The following is a 23951-nucleotide window of genomic DNA, read 5'->3' as shown; positions in this document are numbered from 1 at the left end:
CAATCAAGTTTTAAGCTGAAAAGAAAGTCATTTGGAACGGAAAAGGAGTTAGCCCGAGCTAAGAGAGCTTTTTTTGGTTGTACTAGGCTGGATTATGGCAAAACAAGGGAAAATGGTCAACATTCGGGATCTTTAAGATAATTTGGTCGGGTTAGCAGAAGTGTCAAATCTCTTCAAATGATCGAAGTTTTGTAGAGAGAAAGTTTTCCCGGTTATATTATAGATATCGTATAACTTTCAGTTAATGAAATAAATTGAATGTCAAAAAAGCGCTTCCTTTCCCTTTCGATCACTCATCAAGTTCGAAGTGCAAATCACGTAGCAAACACTTTTGCAAAACAAGGACTTCATAGAAATTCTGAATTCATCGCATGGTTATAAGGATCCCATAGCGTTCTGTGTTATCTAAATGGCTGTAATATCAAGTCAGAGGTGTCATAGCTAGGAGTCTCACATTTCATAAATGTGATGCTCAATCCCCCTCTTCTCTTACTTTGTAGTGATGAAGACAAAGGATGGACTTTTTAATCTTTGAGATTAATAAAATTGACAAATTATCAAAAAAAAATTGAATGTCAAAAATAAGATATACTCAAATAAAGGTAATAAGTTTCTTGTCAATCTAAGTGAATACGTTAAACACGAATACTCCCGAATGAAGAATGTGTAAGTAAAAAGCCTTATCAATTGAAGAATGGGTAAGAAAAAAGTCCTACATACCGATACACTTAAATATATGTAGATGCATTTAACATGACTTCTCTTCATCTACCTAATATAACCAGGAATGATAAAAAATATAGATAGATAAAATCAAGATTAAAAAGATCGAATTAGATGTAATAAGTACAATTCATACAAATTTAAGTAAAAAGAACACAACTTTATTCTATAACAAAAAATTGTTTCTAACATTGTATTCTAAAATCAGTAAAAGAACAATTAGGAAACATCTTTGATGTCATAAAATTACTTCTTTCATTTCTGTTACAATTCCATATTGACTTTTGATATTCAACCAAACATTTCTGAATTTCATCTGCTGCACTTTTTGAGCAGATCATATTCCACCAAGAATACTACCTGGGCTTTACAATTTGTTTTCCTTTTCTGTGGATCCAAATTCCATTATTCACCTCTCCATGTTCTACACTTATCACTCTTTCTCCCACCTTTTTTCTGTCCCCAAACTTTTTCCTATAAATAATAATTATATAATATGAACACTTAAAAAGTTTCTATATCTATGATACAACATCATTCTTCCCCAAGCAAAAGGAAAAATAAATTATATTTAAAAAATCTATATTAAAAAAAAAAAGAGAGGTACCCATGTTCTTGGTAATAAACTGTTGAAGTATATTAATCACGTTGTTGGTGATTATTCTTTTTTGAATAATCATTTAGCTGCATTGGAGGTGGTTTCCTTTTTTACGGATGGTTGGACCCCGTAATACCCAACGTACCACTTAACGAACTTCCTAAGCCCAGTAGCCAAATCCGTAGTGGGCTTGTATGCAAAATCTTTACGGGCCAAGGTAACGTTAGCATGTGTGTAGGGCACATCTCCATTCCTTGGCATTGTGATCAAATGTTTTTTAGCCTTCACATTCAACAATCCTTCCAATATAGAAACTAGCCTTGCAACCGGTACCGGGCTAGTATTCCCCAAATTATAAACCCTCAATTGTGCCGGCCCTCGCTTCTTGCCCCCACTCCCGGTACTCTTCTCCGCCGTGTCAAGCGCCCCAACACAACCCTTAACGATGTCATCGATATACGTAAAATCACGTTGCACCTCCTCCCCATCATGGGTCTTGTAAATACTAATGGGCTTCCCTTGCAAAATATCCTTGGTAAAAAAAAAGTAGGCCATATCCGGTCGACCCCACGGCCCATAAACAGTAAAAAACCTAAGCCCAGTTAAAGAAAGCCCATAAATATGATTATAAGTATGGGCTATCTCCTCCCCAGCCTTTTTCGTCGCCGCATAAAGACTAGCGGGCTGGTCCGTCCGGTCCGTTTCCGAGAATGGATTATCCTTATTAAGCCCATAAACAGAACTCGACGAAGCCCAAACGATAGCGGGCTGCGGGTCCGCCGCCTTGGTTACCTCTAAGAGGTTAACAAAGCCCGCAATGTTGGATTGAATATAAGATTGTGGGTTTTGCATAGCATAACGAACACCAGCTTGGGCCGCAAGATGTAGCACATGGGTAAATGGGACTATGTCAAACAACTTCATCAACATTGGGTTGTCATTTAGATCTGCTTCCACTATAAAGATTTGCTGTCTGTAATTCAACCAACATTTAATTAATACTTATATTCCATTCATAATATAATAATTATCTATATATATATACAACTATACACTAAATATTCTTAAAAAAAACAGCTTGTTTGCGTACTACTAAATATTATTAGTAATTAATTAGTAACATATTAATGATCTCTAGAATTTTCATCAGTTGCCATTATTGCGTTGAATTTTATTTTTGTATGATCGAGTATCAATCAAATCAAATTAAATAGGTGATAAACAAGCTAGAATTGAGTTAAATTTAACCAATATTGAGTAGGATAAAAATTATTCTCAATTTTTTTTTTTTTTTTGAAGATCTACAATAATTTGACAATTGTAGTTAATCCATTGCTTTACCAATCTAAGATCTAAGATTCATATCAAATTATACTAGTATCAAATAATCTTGTTATATGCAACAAATATTATCCTATATTGGTTACAAGGCCAAAAACACGAGAATAAAGTGTAAATAATGAATGTCAAAAAGTAGGATATAGGAAAACAAGATGCTGAAGAATAAAATTTACCTTGACAGTAACTTTTGCCTGGCTCTTTTAAGTGACGGATCATAATAGCTGTTAAAATTGTCTAGTCCCAATACTCCATCGCCCCTTTTTTTGAGGGCGATGGAGCAATGGGTACCGACAAACCCTGCGGCGCCTGTAACGAGTATAGAAAACCCGTTAGGGCGCCGCGGGGTAGAGGACTGGCGCACCTGTTTTTCCCAGGCTGCGCCAGACCCATAAAAACCCGAGCTAAAAAACCTGCTCGTAGTATGAATAGATGCATTGTTTTGCGCATCATTACCCGTAATAGGGTAATTGAGCGTAAAAAAGAACACGAGGAGCAGTGCCACGAGGAGCGTTGCGCGAAATAAGAGCTTTGACGAGGCTGCTAAGAGCTTAGTATTGTTAACACGACGTAGGTAGCTGTTGTACCTTTCTAGTTTTGTGCTCTTGCTAAGGTCTGAAGATAATGCCATAGTTTTTGTTATTGTGTTGTAGACTTGTAGTTGTAGTAGTAGTTGTTGTAGTATAAGATAATGTTGTATACTTTTTATGATTAGTTAGTTTTGGGATCAGAGAATTTGAGAGAAAATAAACTGATTTTTTTGTTGTTGTGAAAAAAAAAAAGGGTTCAAGATTTGAGATGAGAATGGTGAATCATTGAGCCTAAGAGTGAATGAGAGGAAGAGTTGAAGAATATAAAGGAGAGAAGGAAGTGAGGAGAGAGAATAATTTTAATTATATTATGAAAAAATAAATATAAAAATGAGAGGAGAGAGAAAGAAGGAAAGTTGGGTGGAGACCACTAAATGCAAAAAAAAAAAAAAAAAAAGTATATAATTTTTTTTTTTTGGTAAGAAAAAAAAAGTTGTATTAGTGTGTGCTTTTATGCTTTTAATTGGTTTCTTTTACTTTTACTTGATAAGAGAGGTAGAAATTAATATAGCTTATATAGTTAAAAAAAATTGTGGTATTTTTTTTTTTTTGAGGGGATATGATGGTATTTAAGTAGGACTAGTTTGTTAAGTTGGAGAGTTTATGTAGGAGTATAACACTTAACTAACTCTTGTGGAAAATTCAAATGGTTGATTTTCTTTATTTTAGTCTTTTGATAGTGTTAGTGATTAGAAAAAAAAATTCTTCATGAAAAATCTAGTCAAATATTAATTAAATATAGATTATCATTTTTAATGAGTTCTAATGGGAGAATTAAACAAGAAAAATAGATATATATGACATATACAATGATTATTAAGATCTGAAAAATATAGATTTGGCATTACACAATACTTTTCAAAATGGAACCAATTAATCTTAAGCATATACGAGCACAACTCAAACTGCACAGCTTCAAGCTTGACTCGAGCCGTGTATTTCGATGTCTTTGCATCTTTGTAATTGAATGCCTTCACAATTTGATTCCGTGATATAATTGTTTCCATTTATAATTTTGAAAATAACCTAAACCCTCATGGTTTGAGATCATTTTCCAATTCATTACCACCATGAAAACAAGAACGCTCATAAAACAAAACAAAAGAAAACAACAACGAAGATAATAACCCTAAAAACTAAAATAAGGGTCAAAAATGTGAAACTAGACTATTTTCGACTTAGAAGGCCATAAAAATTAAAAACACTAGAAAGAAAATTAGGGAGGGAGTAGGAGAGGAGGCGGCCAAAATTACTGTTTTTAGTCACAGAAGAGAGTTTCATGTTAACTTTCATTGTTGAACAATACTTTTTGTAGAGAAAACATATAAATACACTCTTTATACATTGTTTATAAAAGTGAGAGTATAATATAGGCATGCATCATTGAATTAAATTCCGCAAAGATGAACATAACTATATCTTTTTTAATTGGAACTATACCTCTTTTTATATAGTTATACCATGCGATTCATGAATCAACAACCTTATGTAGTTATATATATATATTAATGTATACATTTATTTGAATCTAAAATTATGTTAGTAGTGATGTAAATTATATATTGAGGTTATTTTGTTGATATTATTACCTTTTCAAATGGAAGGTGACTGATTTTTAACTGTTCAATACTGTCACTGAAAAATTTAGTCGATGATTTAATAACTCCTTATTAGAGGCTTTAGTATAGTTCTCTTAACAATTATAAATGTTAATAAACCATATATGTTTGAACTTTGTATATACGAATTATTATGTTATATAGCTAACTTTTTTTGATTAAATACTCTAATTAATTTCGTGAATTGATTGTGTCAATCTATTTTCTTAAGTTATTAATAGTGATTGTATATTCCATTTTTGACTGATTTTATATGGTAAATTTCATTGATTCTCATTTTTTCATTTTTTATAAATTAAAAAACGTCGTTTTAAGTTATTAAAGGGTATTATAGTCATTTTAAAGTGGGAACCAGACCTCCCTACCTAAATTATTATATGTAATAGAGATATCACCCTTAAAGTTATGTGTATCATTTTTAATTTTTATTATTCTCAATGTTAAGTTTACTCACATAATAATAATAGTAAAGCTATTGTAACAAAAACTTCAATCTTTTATCATGATCTCATTCCATGACAAATATTGTAATTACCTCTGAATTATGCTAGAGGCCAAAGCGCCACTGCCAGCTATATCAAACCGTGTTACAAAATCCTCCTACCATGTGAAGAACACGTGTTCTCATTGAATATCTTTCCTCTTCTTTCACACTCATAATTTCCAACTACATTTTGTCCCCAAAAAGAAAATATTAAAAATTTCCAACAGCAAATTAGCAATTAAGTTTCTATATGTATTCTCTAAAAAATTACTTCCTCCACCCTTTAATAGATTTTCAATTTCTAATTTTGACACAATTAATTGATAAGGAAAAAATTTCAATTTTTTTTTCTAATATATAAGAAAAAAACATATTAATTATATGGAGTATTGTTTGATTCGTCTCATTGTATACATACGAAAATTAAAATTTTATAATTATTACTAATATATAAGTAAAGATGTTAATGATATGAAATATACATTGGCAAATGTGAAAAAGGATGTACAAGAAGTATTAGGAGACAGACGGAGTACAATGTCTACAAAACTTTTTTTTGATAAAACAATATCTTTACTCTAATTATATATATAAAAAAAGCAATATCTTTACTCTTTTTTCCCCTATTCGATTGAAGTGAACTTGATCGGCTATACATAATTAACGGTAATCGTTTGAAGTGTTAGACAACCAAAAATTAATCTCATACGCTTTCTATTTAGATTAGTTATCATGACACGTAATTTTAGGAGATAAATTGATGTATGGTTATCAATTGTTATTCTATTAAAAGTTAGACGTGGGAGGAGATAATGAAGTTTTTTTAATTATTAGAGTCAAGGCAAGTATCATGGATCGATATATTACGGTTTATGCAATTGGCGGGGAAATATTTGGTCAAATTATGTGTAAATTGACACTTTATTTTGCCATTTTCAACCCAATTGAGACCATCAAGTATTAAAACAAATTAAGTTTATTTCGATTATTGAAGAATTGAAGTGTTAATTTATAAAAAAATTGACCAAAATTTCCCCCTAATTGCATAAAACCAAATTTACAAATCCGTGAGAATTACCTTCTTCACAGTTCACGCTGCACAAATTCCTTTAAATTGGTTGTTTGAACTTAATATTTGACTCATCATTGTCTAAATTTAATTTAGGAGTAGGCGGTTTTTTACAAAATAAACTCTTCGTAAGATGATTATTTTTTTAAAAAGCCAACTTTACAAGGTGGTTATGGTTAAAAAAAAAAATCCTTTCAATTATGTATATTGATAGCATATTTGTGAAGAAGCTATATCATTAATTATCGCGATTTGTGAATTTATTGATATATATTAGAACAAACGCATGCTTACGCTTGAATACGGTCTAAACTAGCTAATAATAATGAAAGAATTGATTTAGAATGTCATAATTGTAGTTCTAGGACCTTCGCAAAATAGATTACAAACACTATTGATATGTTATGATTAATTAGCTTGGCAACTAAGTTTAGCTTTAGAAAAGAGAACATTATAAAACAAGAGAATGTAAAAAAAGTAGTATAATAAAGTGAGATAGGAATCATTTGGTTTCTAAAGTTTAGTAATTAAGAAGCCAGATTGGCAAGGAAAAAAAAACTATCTTCAATTTTTATTTTTGGAAAAATTATTTTAAATAAGTCAATTTTTGCGCGGTCTTTCTATTTTAAGTCTACCTTTTGATTATCCCTAATTGAGTTATATGTCTGTTTTCTTCTATTGAGTTTTAACTTGTTTGTGACTTGTTTATCAGATTACTTATGATACGTGTTACAATATTCCTTCTTCTAAAACAGGGGAAGGAGGCGAAGGTGGGGGTGGGAGTTGGGACATTGTAACATGTATCATAAGTAACCCTACTAAACAAGTCACAAACAGGTTAAAACTCAATAGAAGAAAACAGACATACAAGCCTAACTCAATCAGGAATAATAAAAGAAGTACACTTAAAATGAAAAGACCGTGCAAAAATGGACTTATTTAAAACAATTTTCCTTTAATTTGTTTTTTACATAAAATTAAACTATCTTGAAATTTAATTACCTCTTAGGGTAAAACTACAAAAACTTGTCCATAATAATCATTTGAGTTGATAACTTTTTTGATGAAAAACACAAGAACAAAGTAAAAAGAGCTAGAGGATTAATAAAATAGTGAAAGCCAACAAAGTTCAAAAGGACAAAAAGAAGGTTTAAAACAAGAAACAAATACGTAGGCCGCTTTATTAAGAATAAACCTCGTAGCAAAGCTCATGTTACTTTCATACTTGCATTAGTAACTTCGTATTTAACTTACTAGTTTAAGTAAACAACTCTCGTTTAAGTATATAAATAAATTAAGGATTGTAACTAACTAGCAAACTCTTATCAACCGTTGGCCAAGAGTAGGTCAAATATGAAACATCAATATATATATGCTTCTTTGAATTCTAGCTCCTAGATTAACTAATTAATTAATGAATATGATTCTTTAACAAAACCAATTATGTAGGAATAGTAGTCTAGTTGGTAATAAAAATCATTTGAGGGTGTTACATAAGATTTCATATCGAATCTCATCCACGTCATTATTTAGCCCATGGGATGTGGGTTAATTAGTAGTATTACTATGAATCCAGAAAAACAATGTTATATGATTTTGTGATTTCTTATTTTAGTTTTCTACATGTCAATATAATAAGTTTAGTTCAAGTATGAAATAATTTGAAGTAGGAGTGTCAAGTCAGTTGGATCCTTTAAGCAGTCTGCAAAACAGGATACATAAGTGAGCCTCTAGCCGAAGTTGTCAGTACAAAATACTGGTAGTTGTAAATTAAAAATGATGGTCAGGTGGGTTTAAAAAAGTACCTAAAATGTTAAAATGATGGATATTTATAGTGGCTTTTGGACGTCCTTAAAAAGTAAGAAAGCTTCTCATCTGTCCATGTGTATCTGACATCTTTTAGTCAATTCAATAGGTCCCTCTTTAGTGTTATTTCTCTTTTTAAAAAATAAGAATGGAATGACAATACATTGAGATTATAGAGCTGACAATAATACTGTAAAGATCTAACTATTTGAATTTATAAGTGCTACTTTGAGTAGTACAATATGCATAATAATCATAGATTCTCTTGTGGCAGATGTATACTATGAAAATACATTAATTTCTCCTGACAATGTCAAATTATGAAATTCCAATAAATTATAAATAAGAACGCCTAGACTAAAGACTAATAGTAAATAGTATTAGTATAAAATACGTAGTCGGTGGTGTATGTGGTTATAATAATTAGTTTAGCATATCAAAAGTTTGTTTTTGTCACCTCTCCTTTCAATGGAAATTGCAGGTTTGCAGGATGGATTCAGGGGAGGGGCTATGTAACATGGTTCACGCAGCTTCCTAACAGTAAGTAACATGTAGGGTGTAGCTAGCTCTCTCATTTGACTTAATTCTTGGTTCTTAATTAGTATAATAATGCCCATATGCTTACCACATCACCACATGTGTTCAAATTAGTTGAAATCATAGTTTAACAGTCATGGGCGAAGCCAGATTTAGTTGTGGAGGGGGCCAATTTAACAAAGAATTCTAAACATAGTTGTGGATGAGACCAGTTTACCAATAAAGTAAGATATAACTATTGATAACCATTAATTTTCTTCAAAACTATGTTGAGACCTGCAGGGGCCATGGTCTCTTAGGCCCCAACATAGCCTCGCCACTTTTTAATAGTTAATTTTAGACTAGAGGAGTAATATACAGTATATATTTTCTTTAACAAGATAGTTGAACAATTTTGATTTATTTCATATTCTCATAATCTTTTTCTTGAAGGGAAAGAGAAATCTCATTAATTGAAAAAAGCCATACGACTTCTACAATCGGTATTAAAAAAAATGAAACATAACCTAACTTGATTAAATAAATTTCCTGTACGATAAAACTATGATAATAATGGACCAAGCTAGTTTGACAATATAGCATGATCTCTGTTTGTATGCTGAATCATACATGCAACCTTCTACCAGAGCATCTATCATTCTGACTTAGTTTTAAGAAGATATTTTTTTATTAAATTGTTTAGATAACATACTGATTACAAATACTGATTGCAAATTTATACAACAAACCATTAATAAATTGCATCTTTGCAACAAACCATAAATAAAAACTTTAAACTCCCACAAGCTAAGGAAAAACTAATGAATCAAACTCTAAACTCTCACTAGAGAAGACAAAGAACCCATCAATTAGGTAAAAGACTCTTGAACTGAGAGCGAAAAGAGGATCATTATTAACGGAAACTAGAGTAATGAGTGCATGTAAGTAGAGGTTAGTGCTCACCTCCATCACAAAGGATAGTGGCAGCCCCAAATTGGCAAAGAAAGACTAGGGTTTTCAAGGAGTAAAAGAGAGACGACTAGGATTTTTATTTCATACTCTTGTTATCGGGCTGCTTTTTTTTAAAAGTTGTTAACATGAACGATCCTACTAAACTAGCACTTCGCACAGATATAACCAGCTAGGTTTGTAGGTCAGATTGCTTGGAAAAAGGGAGATGGTACGGAAAACCTCACCCCAAGGCCCAAATAGTCCATAGTGGGATTTGATCTCATAACATTGAAGTTATAAGGTCAAATCTTTACCACTAAGTCAGGCCTTCCTTAATAATAATAACTAGGTTTTAGGCCCGTGCATAATGCACGGGAACTATTTAGTATAATAACAATGTATATGTATCAGCTATAATGAAAACTTGTAAACGATTCTTACGTTAACTTGATAAAAAAATTTGTGTTTAAGAGATATACACCTTTATATTAATTATAAAGTTGTTTAACATATAAATAATACTCATATGTTTTGGAAGACTTCTTTTTAGTGCAAAACAAAATTTATTAAGAAGATACTCCCTCCATTCTATTTTTATAATATTGCAAAATGAGATTTTTACACTATCCATTCACCATCATAACCTTTCACTACACATTATGATTTTTATGTAAGGAAAAATATTGTCATATGGGGTCTTGTTAGATTCGTCTCGATATATACTTTCAGAATATCAATTTTGTATAATTTTACTAAAAAGTAATTAAAGATATTAATAGTTAAAATAGTGCATTGGCAAACGTGAAAATTACTAATTGTTGCAGTAGAAAAAGAACGGAGGTTGTATAACATAGTCATAAGCAAAGCCAACAACACCTTAAGAGGAACTTTGAAATTCCATATTTTCTCCACACTTTCGATACAATTGAACCGCTAATAACTTATGTATGGAATTCTTTGAAAAATTAATAAAGTGATGACATAATTGAATATAATATACCAATTTTGGCGTAGCCCCACAAAGCCATCATCTAAGGGTTGAGATGACAAAGGTAAATTAATGATCTCAACTGCTTCAAAAAGGGAGAAAAGTTGCACGAACTTGGTCTTATCCCACTAACCACTTAGGGGTCAATTGTCTTAGAAACCCTCTCCACACTACAGTCTTCTTTTTTACTCGAAATGGCCTTAAAGTGTTAGACTTCCCATGTTTCTCATAAATTAGTACTATTAGGCAATTTTTACTCGTGACTGATAAATGGCTACATAAAATTAGCCATGACTAAGAACTGGTCTCGGGAGATATAAACCTATCATGTGATACGGATTGTCCTTGACTTTTAACACATGGCTGAAAAAACTGCTTTTTTGTAACATCATAAGAAATTTTGTTCCAACTGACGAAATAAGTACCATATGGGGTATAAATACCTTATTCCCCGTTGCTACCTGAAATTACCACAATTTCGATGATATATTGTATCATACCTTATTCCCCTTCCATCTGACGTAATGAGTATCATACGGGGTTTCCCACTTTACTTTTTTGCCTAAATACCTTATTCCCTGTTGCTACTCGAAATAATCCTTACTCATTAGTTTCTTCCTAAAAACAATTTTAAAATATATTAAGCCACCACAATTTTAATATTAAGAATTGTTTAGAAAATGATAATTTTGTATAGTAAACAAATATAAATATACAGTACTTGTATAATGTATGTGTGTTTTATAAGTTCTCCATATGATTTACATTTCAATATTATCTTTTACATCAAAAAAAAAGAAGTTGTCAAAATAAAGTGCACAGGCAAATTACAACTTTTCTAATTTGATAACTTATGATCTTTCAACGACATTTTACTCTCTTATAGACCAACTAAAATTGAATACTTATAAATCCCTCTTTTGATATATAATTAACTCATTTTGTTGATTCACCTTCTCAATTAGTGTCTCGAAGCTCATTAAAGAAAGCTATATTTTATAATTTAAGCACATGGGCCATGTTTCACTCTCTCTACTAATCCTTTATTTTAGAATTTTTATATAGAATGTTAAACCCTCTTAGACACAATAAAATAATAATATTGATATATATACAATAAATTGGAGAGAGAACAATCATAAAATCAATGTCTGAATGTACTATTGGCCAAAGAAATTTCACTAATTAGAGGGTTGACAGCCCGTTGGATCACCTAAGCATCTAAATTTTTTCGAACTTATATCGTCATAGTTTTGTCAAAATAAGTTGAAGTGAACCGACCCTCTATGTTGGTTTTCACTTTTTTTTACCTTATTTAATTTCTTATTTCATATATTGTCTCTTGTCTTACTTCTCTCACTTTAAGGTACTGTTCTCCCTAACTTATTTTCAGTTCAATTCAATTCCTAAATTATTATCATTATTATTAGTATTAATTTAATTCAGTTCAGTTCAATTCAGTTCAGTTGTTTATGCTAAAGAGAACAACCCCTAACTCTGTTTTTTTTTTAAAAAAAAAAAATTAGTATGTATTGGTCATGGATGTTATTTGTTAAGATGATTCATATTAGCCCACCTTAGACCACTTCGGGACTAAAGATTAAGTTGTTATTTTTTTTATTATATGTAACCTCTGATCATAGTCATGGTGTGACATATATTTTTTCTAACAAAACATCTTTTTATTTCTTATTTGGCAATAAAATCGGACCTACTTTTTACATCTTAAGTATAAGGTATCCTCCGGATAATTCAAATCAAAGCAATTGGATGTCCAACCCGGGCCCATATGACCGATCAATAAAAATACTCCAACACTCCACCTTGGGGGAATATTTTATAAATTAAAGATTTTATTAGGATGTTTCTCAGAAAATCATGGTTGAATAGTAGCTCATGAATTATTATAATAATATCGTGTAATTAAAAATATATTTTAAAACCGACTTATGACCCGTGTGTTCAGTGATTGATGTAACTAATGTCATGATAAAATGCACGGGAATTTTTTGTTGATTAGAAAACTAAAAAAAATATCGATTGACTTTTTTATTTATACAAATTCTTTAGTACCACAAATATACAGTAAGGGCATGTTCTCCCCAGCTTATTTTCAGTTCAGATCAGTTCAATTCAGTTCAATTCAGTTCAGTTTAGATCAGTCGTTCAGTTCAGATCAGTTCAAATCAGTTCAGTTCAGTTCAGCTCTTGACAATATTTTTACTCTCACATATCACTATTCATTTCAGTTCAATTCTGTTCAGTTCAATTCAGTTCAGTTCAGTTCAGTTCAGTCCAGCTGTTTTATGCCGAAGAGAACATGCCCTAAGTTATTGTTACTTGAGGGTAACTTTTTGTCACAAATACATCAGTTTCTCAATCTAGAAGTGATCCATTTAAGATTAAAAGTTACCGCTTTTACCAATAAAATTTATTATTCATCTAGATATAATAGTTGGAAACAATTATTTTAACTTGTCGAAAAATTACATTTTGAACATATTGCTTTAGACCCTTGTAGATTGTACGCATAATTTTCATTTTTTTTTTGCAATATGTTTGAAGTTCAATACTATTTTAGGTATACTTAATTACATCTAATAGTTGTTTTTGTACTTCATGGTATCTTGTGTAAAGTCATATATATTATGTAGATTACGATCTATATTATATTACTAAAAGTTACACAAGAAACACATGTCACTTCGTACTATAATTTTTTCCCAACAAAATAATTTTTCTGTATTTTCTATTTTTTTCGCCTGTCCCTTCTACTTTGTGGCAAGAAGTTATACGTTTGAGATATGATTTGGACTTGTGCATAATGCACGGGAATTGTTTTTTTTAAGTATTTTTTGTTCCAAATTTATTAAATTCATAATAATCAGATTTCATGCATTTAAGGTTGAAATAATATAAAATGTAAAATTATATTTCATGATATATACAAATAATTTTTTACAACATTTTAAACAATCTTTTTAATCGTGATATATACACCTATAAATAGGTACGTAAATGAAATAAAAAAACACATTAAAATACGGGGGAATATTTTATAAATTTAAGATTTTAGGATGTTTCTCTTAAAATCATGGTTGAATATTAGCTCATGATTTAATTTTTTATTATCATATCGTGTAATTAAAATATATTTTTAAAACTGGCTTATGACCAGATATAATTGATTTTATTTCCTTAAAGGTTACACTTATGTGGCAAGTAATTGATTTAATTTTAAAATCCTAACATCTAATTGATTTGTTGCCTAAAATGCTAGAATCATGGATAAAAGGAATTCAATTACGTCTAAAATTATGAGCTGAAAATGAGAGATCTTAAGGCTAATGACACGTGGCAGATTGATGAAATATAAAGGAGAAATCGAGGAGCAATGTGAGGCTTTGAAATAATGGTGGCTTGACACGGAGGCAGAAATTTTCTTCCTTTAATATTATATATGATTGGATCAAACATGATTTGATCAGCTTTATAATTCAGGTAGGTGTGGTATATACTGGTTGAATGAAACCCTATCTTTTAAATTTGTTGTTTGATATTGCTTTCCTTCCTTTTTTCGACAGAATAAACAAACAAAGCTTTGAATGCCATGACATCTGTATATACTATCAAGTGTTGATATAAGTTCATGCATGAAAATTAAAGAGTCAATCGTCCTTTGGCCCCAAGACAACGTACAAAAATCATAGTGTTATAGGGGTATCAGGTATGGTCAGGAGGAAAAGTTGTTTGGTATAGTAGTATTAAGTACGGTTAGATACTATCAAAAATCTCAAGTAACGTTACTCATAAGGTGATTACTTACCCCACTAAATTTATGAAAGAGTATGATGGCTCTTTTGTATTCTCCCATTCTATTTATTGAACCTTACATATTAATGTTGCTCATATCTACAAACTATAATGTATGTGGTTTCACATCTAGCTCATGGATTTCTAAAATCTCTTGGCATGTCGGCTGATCTTCACTTCTACAAATGAAAGTACATGTTATACATGGATGACAAGTTGACAACTAGCTCAAATTCAGATAAGTAAGGTTATGGCGGTGTTAAATTTGATATACTTTCTCTGGGTTTTTTTTACAGCTTTTCGTTTTTCTTTATCTATTTCCGATCACATGAGTCATCTCTTTTTTTTCCTTTGTACCTCTCTCCTACCCAAATTTTACATTGGAGTTGATGGAAACAAAGTGTTGCAAGTATAAAAAAAACGGAGGAAATACACAATTGTTTATAATTTGATTTACGATTGCCTATATGATAAGGTGTACCTTTATTTTAGGTTACTCGTATGCTAAGATATTACCGTGCTTTGCTATGAACTATCTTGTGATGGTGAGCATAGAAATTTTTCAAGGGTTATATGTTGAAAGGATATGTTTTTGGTTTGTAAGTAGGGGCATATTTTATTTGTAACTACTAAGTAACTCGTTACTTTTTTTTCTTTTTTTTTTGAGGGGAACTAAGTAACTCGTTACTAAATATGCATATGATAACAACTCGCAGGTCAGGGTGCTACAGCCTTATAGGCTATCTATTAATCTATAAATGAGTGAATATAAGTTCTACAACAAGACTACGTACAACACCATTATTTGTTACTCTTTACAAATACATGTATACACCAAAAAATAAATTATCTTTCCATATCCTATAATAAGGTAAGATCATAAGATATTGCTGGAGTTTTTAGTAGAAACACTAAGTTTGACTCAAAAAAATATGAAGAGTCTTTTTTAGTAGAACCATTACTCTTCCTCTATTCTTTGAGTTGAGTAGCAATGAGGTTTTTAGTAGGTATATATGTGGTGCTGTGTTGTTATCACGCGCTGTCCACTTGGTCCGGGCTAGGACCACGGGCCTTGGGGAATGAACTTAACTATCTTTTTGATTAATTAATTTAAGTTACTGTTTTTCCTTAAATGTCGTTTTTCCTAAATACTCTCCACGTCTTCATCCATTAACCCCATTACTGAACGTTTTCTCCCACGTTATGATCTGAACGCTGGTACTCGTTAATCACACAGAAAAACACAAAACATCTTCATCTTCTTCCAATTTCCTCTAATCTGGGCAATAGTCCACGAATTTGGGAACCCCCAGGGCCCGTGCACTGGTGCCCATAGGGTGCAAACCTGGGTCGTGGGAAGCCCTCTGAAGGCACACTCGTGCCTTGGAAAGGACAGGTGGTGCCGACCGAAGGCCCTCGTAGGCCTTCCAGGGGTCGTGCCAAGCGAGCCAAATGAAGCAAAAGTGGGAAGGAAATGAAGGTCTGAGGCCCCATGGAGGATCCAGACGCACCCTGGGGACCCTAGGGAGGTCAAAGATGAAAAAACTCGTCGTCCTCGGGAAGTCGGAAAGTGGCCCGAAAACTGGAAAAATCGCGGATTATAGTCCACGAATCCGGGCGCCTGCGGGGTCCGGGCACCGGTGCTCATGGGGTGCATCCGGGGCCATGAGAGGCCCTTTGAAGGCACACTCGTGTCGTGGAAGGGTCATGTGGTGCCGTCCGAATGCCTTCCTAGGCCTAACAAGGGTCGTGCTAAGCGAGCCAAGGAAGGCAAAAGTGGACAAAGGATGAAGGTCTGAGAAACCTGGGGGAATCATTAGGCACCCGGGGAGCCTTGAAAGTTTTTTCAAGGAGTAAAATATTTTCCAAGTATTTCCCCCTATTTTCACTATTTTTTGCCTATTTTTGCCCATTTTTCGTCAAAATAAATTAATTTTTTGGAAAAAAACGTAAATTAAGTATACAGTGAAACATATTTTTTCATAATTTTTCCAAATTTTCCTCTATTTTTCTCTATTTTTCACCTTTATTTAGCCCATATTTCACAAAAAAATATGATTCTTTCCGGAAAAAATTACGTAAATTAAGTATACGTCGCATATTCTTCCGAATACGTATTTTTCCCAAAAATTCCCAAAAATATCGTATTGAGAAAAATATGTATTTTAAGTCAGTGTTTAATTCACGCCACAATTATAAGATACTTTAATTTAATTTGTTACCAATTTACTTTCCTACAGATCTAGGGGAACAAAGCTTTGTCCCATCTCGAAGGTCCAGGCATCCTTTAAGTTTGTTTTCACCTCGATCTCTTCTCTCTTCCAATGGAATGTATTATGATTACAATGTGATATATGATATGTACCTCTCTAAGAACTAACTTTACAAAGATAAAAGTGGAAATATTTAACCGTTTTTAAGCATTAATAATACTAACAAATATGAAGTAATACTATCATTTTCATTCTATGACTTGAACCAAACATCTAATAAAGCTAACTATTTTTATTACCATTTATCTGCTCTATTTGTTTACATTCTCTGTTCATTCCATACCTTGAACCAAACCACTCATTAACATGTAATCATGTATTGAATTGTCTGCTTTTAGAAGATCCAACAAATATTACTCTTATTGAATGAAGAAGATATGAATTCAAGGATAGTTTTATAATTTAATTTTAGTTATCTTTAAGGCAAATGCAATTGGGGGAAGGTAGAAAACTTGTTATAATTTAAAGTAGTACAACTACATTTTAACGGTCATTAACATTGACTTGCAAACTTTATTAATGGTGGACGAGTGTTACAAAATGTCAAAGTCAAAATGACTGTTACCTTGATTCTTTCTTCCAGCCACTTGATTAAAATATACTTAATACAGAAACACTACAGAAATAATTATCATTTGCTGAAGATAAAAAAAAGAAGAAGTGTAGCTTATTAGTTAAGCGTAAGAAACTGAAAATAGAATTATTGTTAATAAAATAAAAGAGTATATTTAATGCTTGTAGTACATAAATATAAGAAATGTATAAAAAAATCCACATTTGAAAGTATTACTCTAACTAATGAACTAGTGCACAAGTTATGAAGATATTTGGTCAAAGTGTGTGAATTGAAGCATATATTTTTGTGCCTCCTATTTTTATTAGTTGCAATAATAACTTGACTTTTACACTATTTATATACTTCCTCCGTTTCTAAATAAGTGCAACATTTCTTGTTTGCACGTTTGCCAATACATTATTTTAACCATTAATATCTTCAATTATCAATAAGTAAAAATTATAAAAAGTTGATATTAAAAAATTCACATTCAGACGAATCTAACAAGATCCCACATGACTATGTTTTTCCTAAAATGTAAATCACCAAAGCTAATTAAAATTTAAACTGTGAATAGTAAACACTATGCAAATGTTGCACTTATTTAGAAACGGAGGAAGTATTATTTTTCATTAGGTGTTAAATAGTTTTTGATTAATATACAAAATAAATTTTAGTATACAAAATGAATTATAGACAACATACATTTCCAGACTAATCTGATGTCAGGTAAGGAAACTCTCCAGAGACCATACATGTTAAGTATGCGCATGATATAGATAGCTAAAACTTGTCGCAAGAGTTGTATTTCTTTACTTATTCTTTAAATTATGGTACGTTCTCTTTAACTAGCATACCACATAGGCACATACCCAGGGCCGTCTTAAATACTTTAGAGGCCCTGTTCTAATATGAAAAATTAGGCCCTTAGTATCAACTATCAATAGGTGCCATTTTTTCTTCAGCAACATTTCTCTTCGTAATTTTAACCTTAACCATAATTCATTCTCATAATAGTTAGATTAGCCATTAATACATGCTTTTTTGTAAAGAAAAAGAAAACTATGCAATTATAATCAATTATCAAACATCAACACTTTTTTTTTTTTTAAAGAAACTATCTGAACACTTTTTTTAATAGATAACTCAGCAATATAAATATAAGAGAAAAAAGGGATGATAATATAAAACAAACAACAATCTTGGTACAGTATTAACTAAGTGTCTAAGTCTAACCTACAACAAACTGTTAAGATATGTTAGCTTATAAATGAAATTTTACCATTCTGATTCAATACACACACACACAAAAAAATTATGGAAAACAGCACGACTAACAAAAATTCAGTAAATCTAAACATATCCTATATGTTTGACAACTACAAAAAATAACATTAGTAATCTAAAAAATAAGATTAGCACAAAAGAAAACAATCTTATGAACTTATAGATTGACTTGTTAGTTGTTTGGCAGCCGCTTGCAGAAAATTCTTCAAATTTCACATCAGCACTCATTACTCCTTTTCCCAAATGAATTTGTTTTTTTGTCCCAAAACAAAATAATCGATAACTGTAATCTTAGATTCTTAATCGATAACGAAATAATCAATTGATGAAAATGTATTTACAATGGTTGTTAATTCAGAGAGGAAGGTGAGATTCGGATTAAAAAAAAAAAAAGAGAGAGGAAGGTGATGAGATGGTGAACTGGAACTTTGGTTATGAGAGAAAAATTAATTAATAAATAAGAAAAACAAGAATTATCCGGAAGTTCCATTGATTTTGTGGAATTCTAAGATAGAAAGAGTAATCAGGGGAAGGGAAGATCAAAAGTTTCTATGTAGCCTTGAAAATCTAATGAAAAATAAGGAAAGTACAAAACACCTATTAGTAAGAAAGAGAGAAAAACAAGGAACTTAATGAATAGGCTGTAGAATGCGGGGCCCCAAAAAATCCGAGGCCCTGTGCTATGGGTCTGCTTGCACAGGCCCATAGCCGGCCCTGCACATACCTATATGGCATCGTGATCATCAACATACTTAAATTTGCTCAACATATATATATATATATATATATATATATATATATATATATATAGGGGTAGGATCCGCTGAAAACAGCTCTTAATCTGAAAACTGAAAACAAGGTAACTTTTAAGCCCTTTGGGGTAACTTTTAACACTTTTAGGGTAACTTTTGTCAGTTTTAGGGTAACTTTATTATATTTGTAGTTCTATATATTTCAAGGGTAACTTTATTTATTATAAGAGTAACTATTACCACTTTTAGGGTAACTTTTACCATTTTTAGGACAACTTTTTAGATTTTAAGGGTAACTTATTTTAACTTTGATTATAGTTAAACCTATGAAGGATTCGAACCTACATCTTGTGTCTTACACAATGTTTTGCCAATTGAGCTAATAGGTTGTATGAATTTCGCCAAATATATGTTAGTGAGAGGGGGTAACAAAGAGCTTTAATACAGCAACTAATAAAAGTTTTTGGAAACTAATAAAAACAGAGTATGCTACACCATAATGAACAAGATAAAAATAACAGAGAGAACACCAAAAGTAAAAAGTAGACAATACCACATGAAACGAAAGATTAGGAAAATTAAAATTATCAGTTTTACATCAGAGAAAGCAACAACATCCAAGTAATGTAACCATAAGATTTCATAAACACGCAATATAAAGTTACCCTAAAAGTGCATAAAGTTACCCTTGAAATATATATGAAATTACCCTAAAATTGCTAAAAGTTAGCCTAAAAACGGTAAAAATTATCCTAAAAGTGGTAATATTTAGTCTTATAATAAATAAAGTTATCCTTCAAATATATACAACTACCCTTAATATAATAAAGTTACCCCAAAACTGGCAAAAGTTATCCTAAAAGTGTTAAAAGTTACCCTAAAGGGGTTAAAAGTTACCTTGTTTTCAGTTTTCAGCCTAAAGATAGTTTTCACGAGATCTCATTCCTATATATATATATATATATATATATATATATATGAGAGTTGTCTTGTAAGAGACTGCCTATTTTTAATAAGTTAAAATTAGGCAATGGTAAGCCTAATATTAAAAAGAGAATTAGTCCAATAGTGACTTGCTAGTTTAATTTCTTTCGGTGATTAATTCAATTTATTTAGTAATTAGATCTACTTTTATATTAAAATTAGACCGTCTCTTATAATAATTTTTGTATATATAATCGTCTTGACGAAGATAGGATTAATAGGAAGTATCAAGGTATGATTGACGTAAGGGAGTATTAAAAAAATGAGGGAAAATGTTGCTTTCCGTCGGTGCAATTAAGAAAAGATGATCCAAAATATATACTACTATATGGAAAGGTTTAAGGGAAAGTCTCCTATTTCAGAAATTCTTCCTGTTTCTAACCGAGTAGTCGGTTTTCTATCACATGAATAATAGCAAGACACAAGGACAGGTGAGAACGTTAAGTAATTGGTTATTTTGATGAAGAAATTTATAATATGCTTTAGCTATATGACTTCGAAATAGACATCATCATATTTAACTAACGATATATCTAATACAATCTTTATCATATCGCAGTTGTGTTATGCTAGAGCATAAAAAGGAACACGTATTTAAATAGACATCTTCATATTTAACCAACGATATATCTAATACAATCTTTATCATATCGCAGGTGTATCATGCTAGAGCATAAAAAGGAACATGTATTTGAATAGACATGTTCATATTTAACGAACGATATATTTAATACAATCTTTATCATATTGCAGGTGTACTATGCTAGAGCATAAAAAGGAACACGTATTTGAATAGACATCTTTATATTTGACCAACGATATATCCAATTGGGATTTTGCTAAACTTATTTGAATATATCAAATTTATTTGAAATTTTTCAAATGTATTTTATAATTTATTGGAGTTTATCTAAATTCTAAACTAATTAGATTTGAAAGTTTTTATTATAAAAAAAATAATAGGAACACATCCTAAATGTTTGAAATATTTGGGGATACCTTGTGAATTATCTCAGTGTGAAATTGTTGGAAATAAAAGAGTTTTCAACGTTACAAGAAGAATAAAAAGGATAGAAAATGTTATGTCGTCCTAATGAAATTGACTTAAAATTATATTTGGTATGATTTCATTCAAAAGAATATATAAACATTTCCAAGAGGCACATAATAATATCATAGAGAAGAATAATATAGCTAATTCTACCAACATCTTTCTCAAAAAATTTTGCCATGCATGCATGAAAATTAAGAAGTTTATTTTTGGTGTAAATCGATGAATAATCACTATGATGTGGATGAAATTCGATTGCAAATCTTAAATATCACGAATGCCTCTATAAAACTTTACCAACTAAGTTAGATTATAACATTTACTGAAAACCTAATTATTTAAGAACGATATAACGACGTCCATTTGTATAAGTTGAACAAACATTATAAAACTTTAAATGGATCACGTGATTCAAACACGTCGTTGTAACATAATATTCCAATATGATTTTTGCTTTGGTACAAAATCATTTTCCAATTATTATTTAAGGATACAAGCAAGAAATTTTTCAATAAAGAACAAAAAGCTGATAGTACCCTAGGTTTCAACAATGAGTCATTAACTCATTATATGCAAAAATATGAATTTTTCTCATTCACTAGGAATGGCAATGGATTTTTTTCCTTTGGATTAAAGCGGACTAGGATCGGATCCAGACTAAGTTGCCATCTCTATCCTTCACTAATAGGGTGTTTTTGGTTCCTTTGCTCTGTTTTTTGAGTATGCATGATTTCGTCGTGATTTGAGCAAAGAACTCAGACTTGTTATAAGTTGTCTGAGATTTGAATGCCATGACAAGAAATTTGCGGATAGTAAGGCATCCTCCCCCCATCCTCCTTATGAAATGTCACATTCTTTGTGCAACATCAAATAATTGGAGTATGCTATAATTTTATCAACTTGGTGTGCCCACATAAATGAGATAACATTTGCATAGGACAGGAAATGAAGATAAACAAGATAAGCAACTGCCAAGGAAAGATATTGCATAAAAAGCAAGGATTTAAAATTTTGGAAAAAAGTAAAAGTAACATATTTTTTCGGCCAGAGAGAGCTACAAAAGCAAATGACGTAGACGGGATTTCATCCCAACTCTTGAGCACCACTTTAACAAATTTAGCTAATTGACGTCCACAAAATTTATAGCCTTATATGATGAAAAATTATAACATATTTTTTTAGTCAGAGAGAGACACAAAACAAATGATGTAGACGGAATTTCATCCCAACTCTTGAGCACAACTTTAAAGAATTTAGCTAATTGACGTCCACAAAGTTTATAATCTTATATGATTAAAAATTATAACATATGATTAAAAATTTCATCCCAACTCTTGAGCACAACTTTGAAGAATTTAGCTAATTGACGTCCACAAAGTTTATAATCTTATATGATTAAATTATAACATATTATTTTGATCAGAGAGAGACCACAAAAGCAAATGATGTAGACGGGATTTCATTCCAATTCTTGAGCAACACTTAAACGAATTTAGCTAATTGACGTCCACAAGATTTATAACCTTATATGATGAAAATTGTATAGCTCGTGTTTGAAATTGGCAAGTTTTAGATTATGCGAATTCATAAGAAAAAATTGTGATACAAATTATGAAAATAATTCAATTAATGCCTTATAGTAATTTTATGATTTAGAGCTATTTCCAAAAAAAAAAAAGTTGAATATTGTTACATCTTATTATACGTTATTATTGCTACCACTTGTCAGATTTTCAATGAATTTTTGTTTGCTCAAATTGATGTCATAATGTGAATAATTATTTGTGAAGTCCCTTAGGTGATTTTGGCCCGACATAATGGTTTTGGCCTACAAAAAAAATCCATAGGAAAAACAGTTTGAGTTCCGCAATAATAAATAATCCCTAATAAATATAAATTGTTTTGGAAAGGTTATATTTCACACATTTTAAAATATGTTGTAGGTTACAAAATGACCTATTGAAAACAAGAAAATGACGTGTGCAACCTTAAGAGTTGCATATAAGAAGTTATAATAAGTGTTAGCTACGACAATTGAGGTATGACTATGTCATAAATTTCTAAATGAATACATAAAGGCAAAATTGGCCTCAACACCCAATTATAACTCGGGTGCACCCAACACCACCAACTACGACTAGTAGCTTAAACACCACCAACTGTAGGGTGAGGTGTATTCCGTATCATAAATGAGGCCGAAAGTCTAATATGTTGCCGAAGACAATGTATTTTAATGGTACAGACTGCACCCCACCCCGTAGTTGATGGTAAGACTGCACCCCACCCTGTAGTTGATGGTGTTTAGGTTACTAGTTATAGTTGGTGGTATTAGTGCACCCAAACTATAATAAAAAATGTTAAGGTCAATTTTGCCTAGATTAAAAAATTAAAAAACGCGAATTTCGTCATATGAAGTATGGACTCAGATCCGAATGTAATATATACTGTTATGGGATATCCACATTATCCAGTGTAAGCATGCTCTTTTCCTTAGGATTCCCAGCAAAAATTACCAAGTTCTACAGTAGTAGTGACCACTTTTTTTCATGCAAA

General features: G+C 31.2%; 1 protein-coding gene across 1 annotated transcript; it reads right to left on the bottom strand.

Moving 5' to 3' along the window:
- Positions 1–813: 813 nt before the first annotated feature.
- LOC104889782 (UDP-glucuronate 4-epimerase 6) lies at positions 814–3507 on the bottom strand. Its single transcript, XM_010675087.4, has 2 exons — positions 2836–3507; positions 814–2294 (listed from the first exon to the last, which is right to left on the bottom strand). Exons 1-2 carry the CDS (start codon positions 3288–3290, stop codon positions 1400–1402), a joined length of 1350 nt encoding a protein of 449 aa, XP_010673389.2. The 5' UTR covers positions 3291–3507; the 3' UTR covers positions 814–1399.
- Positions 3508–23951: the final 20444 nt, after the last annotated feature.

The sequence above is a fragment of the Beta vulgaris genome, chromosome 3 (assembly GCF_026745355.1).
Source record: "Beta vulgaris subsp. vulgaris cultivar EL10 chromosome 3, EL10.2, whole genome shotgun sequence".
NCBI lineage: Eukaryota > Viridiplantae > Streptophyta > Magnoliopsida > Caryophyllales > Amaranthaceae > Beta > Beta vulgaris.
The sequence above is the reverse complement of the archived record's forward strand: the minus strand, read 5'-3'. Positions and strand labels throughout refer to the sequence as shown.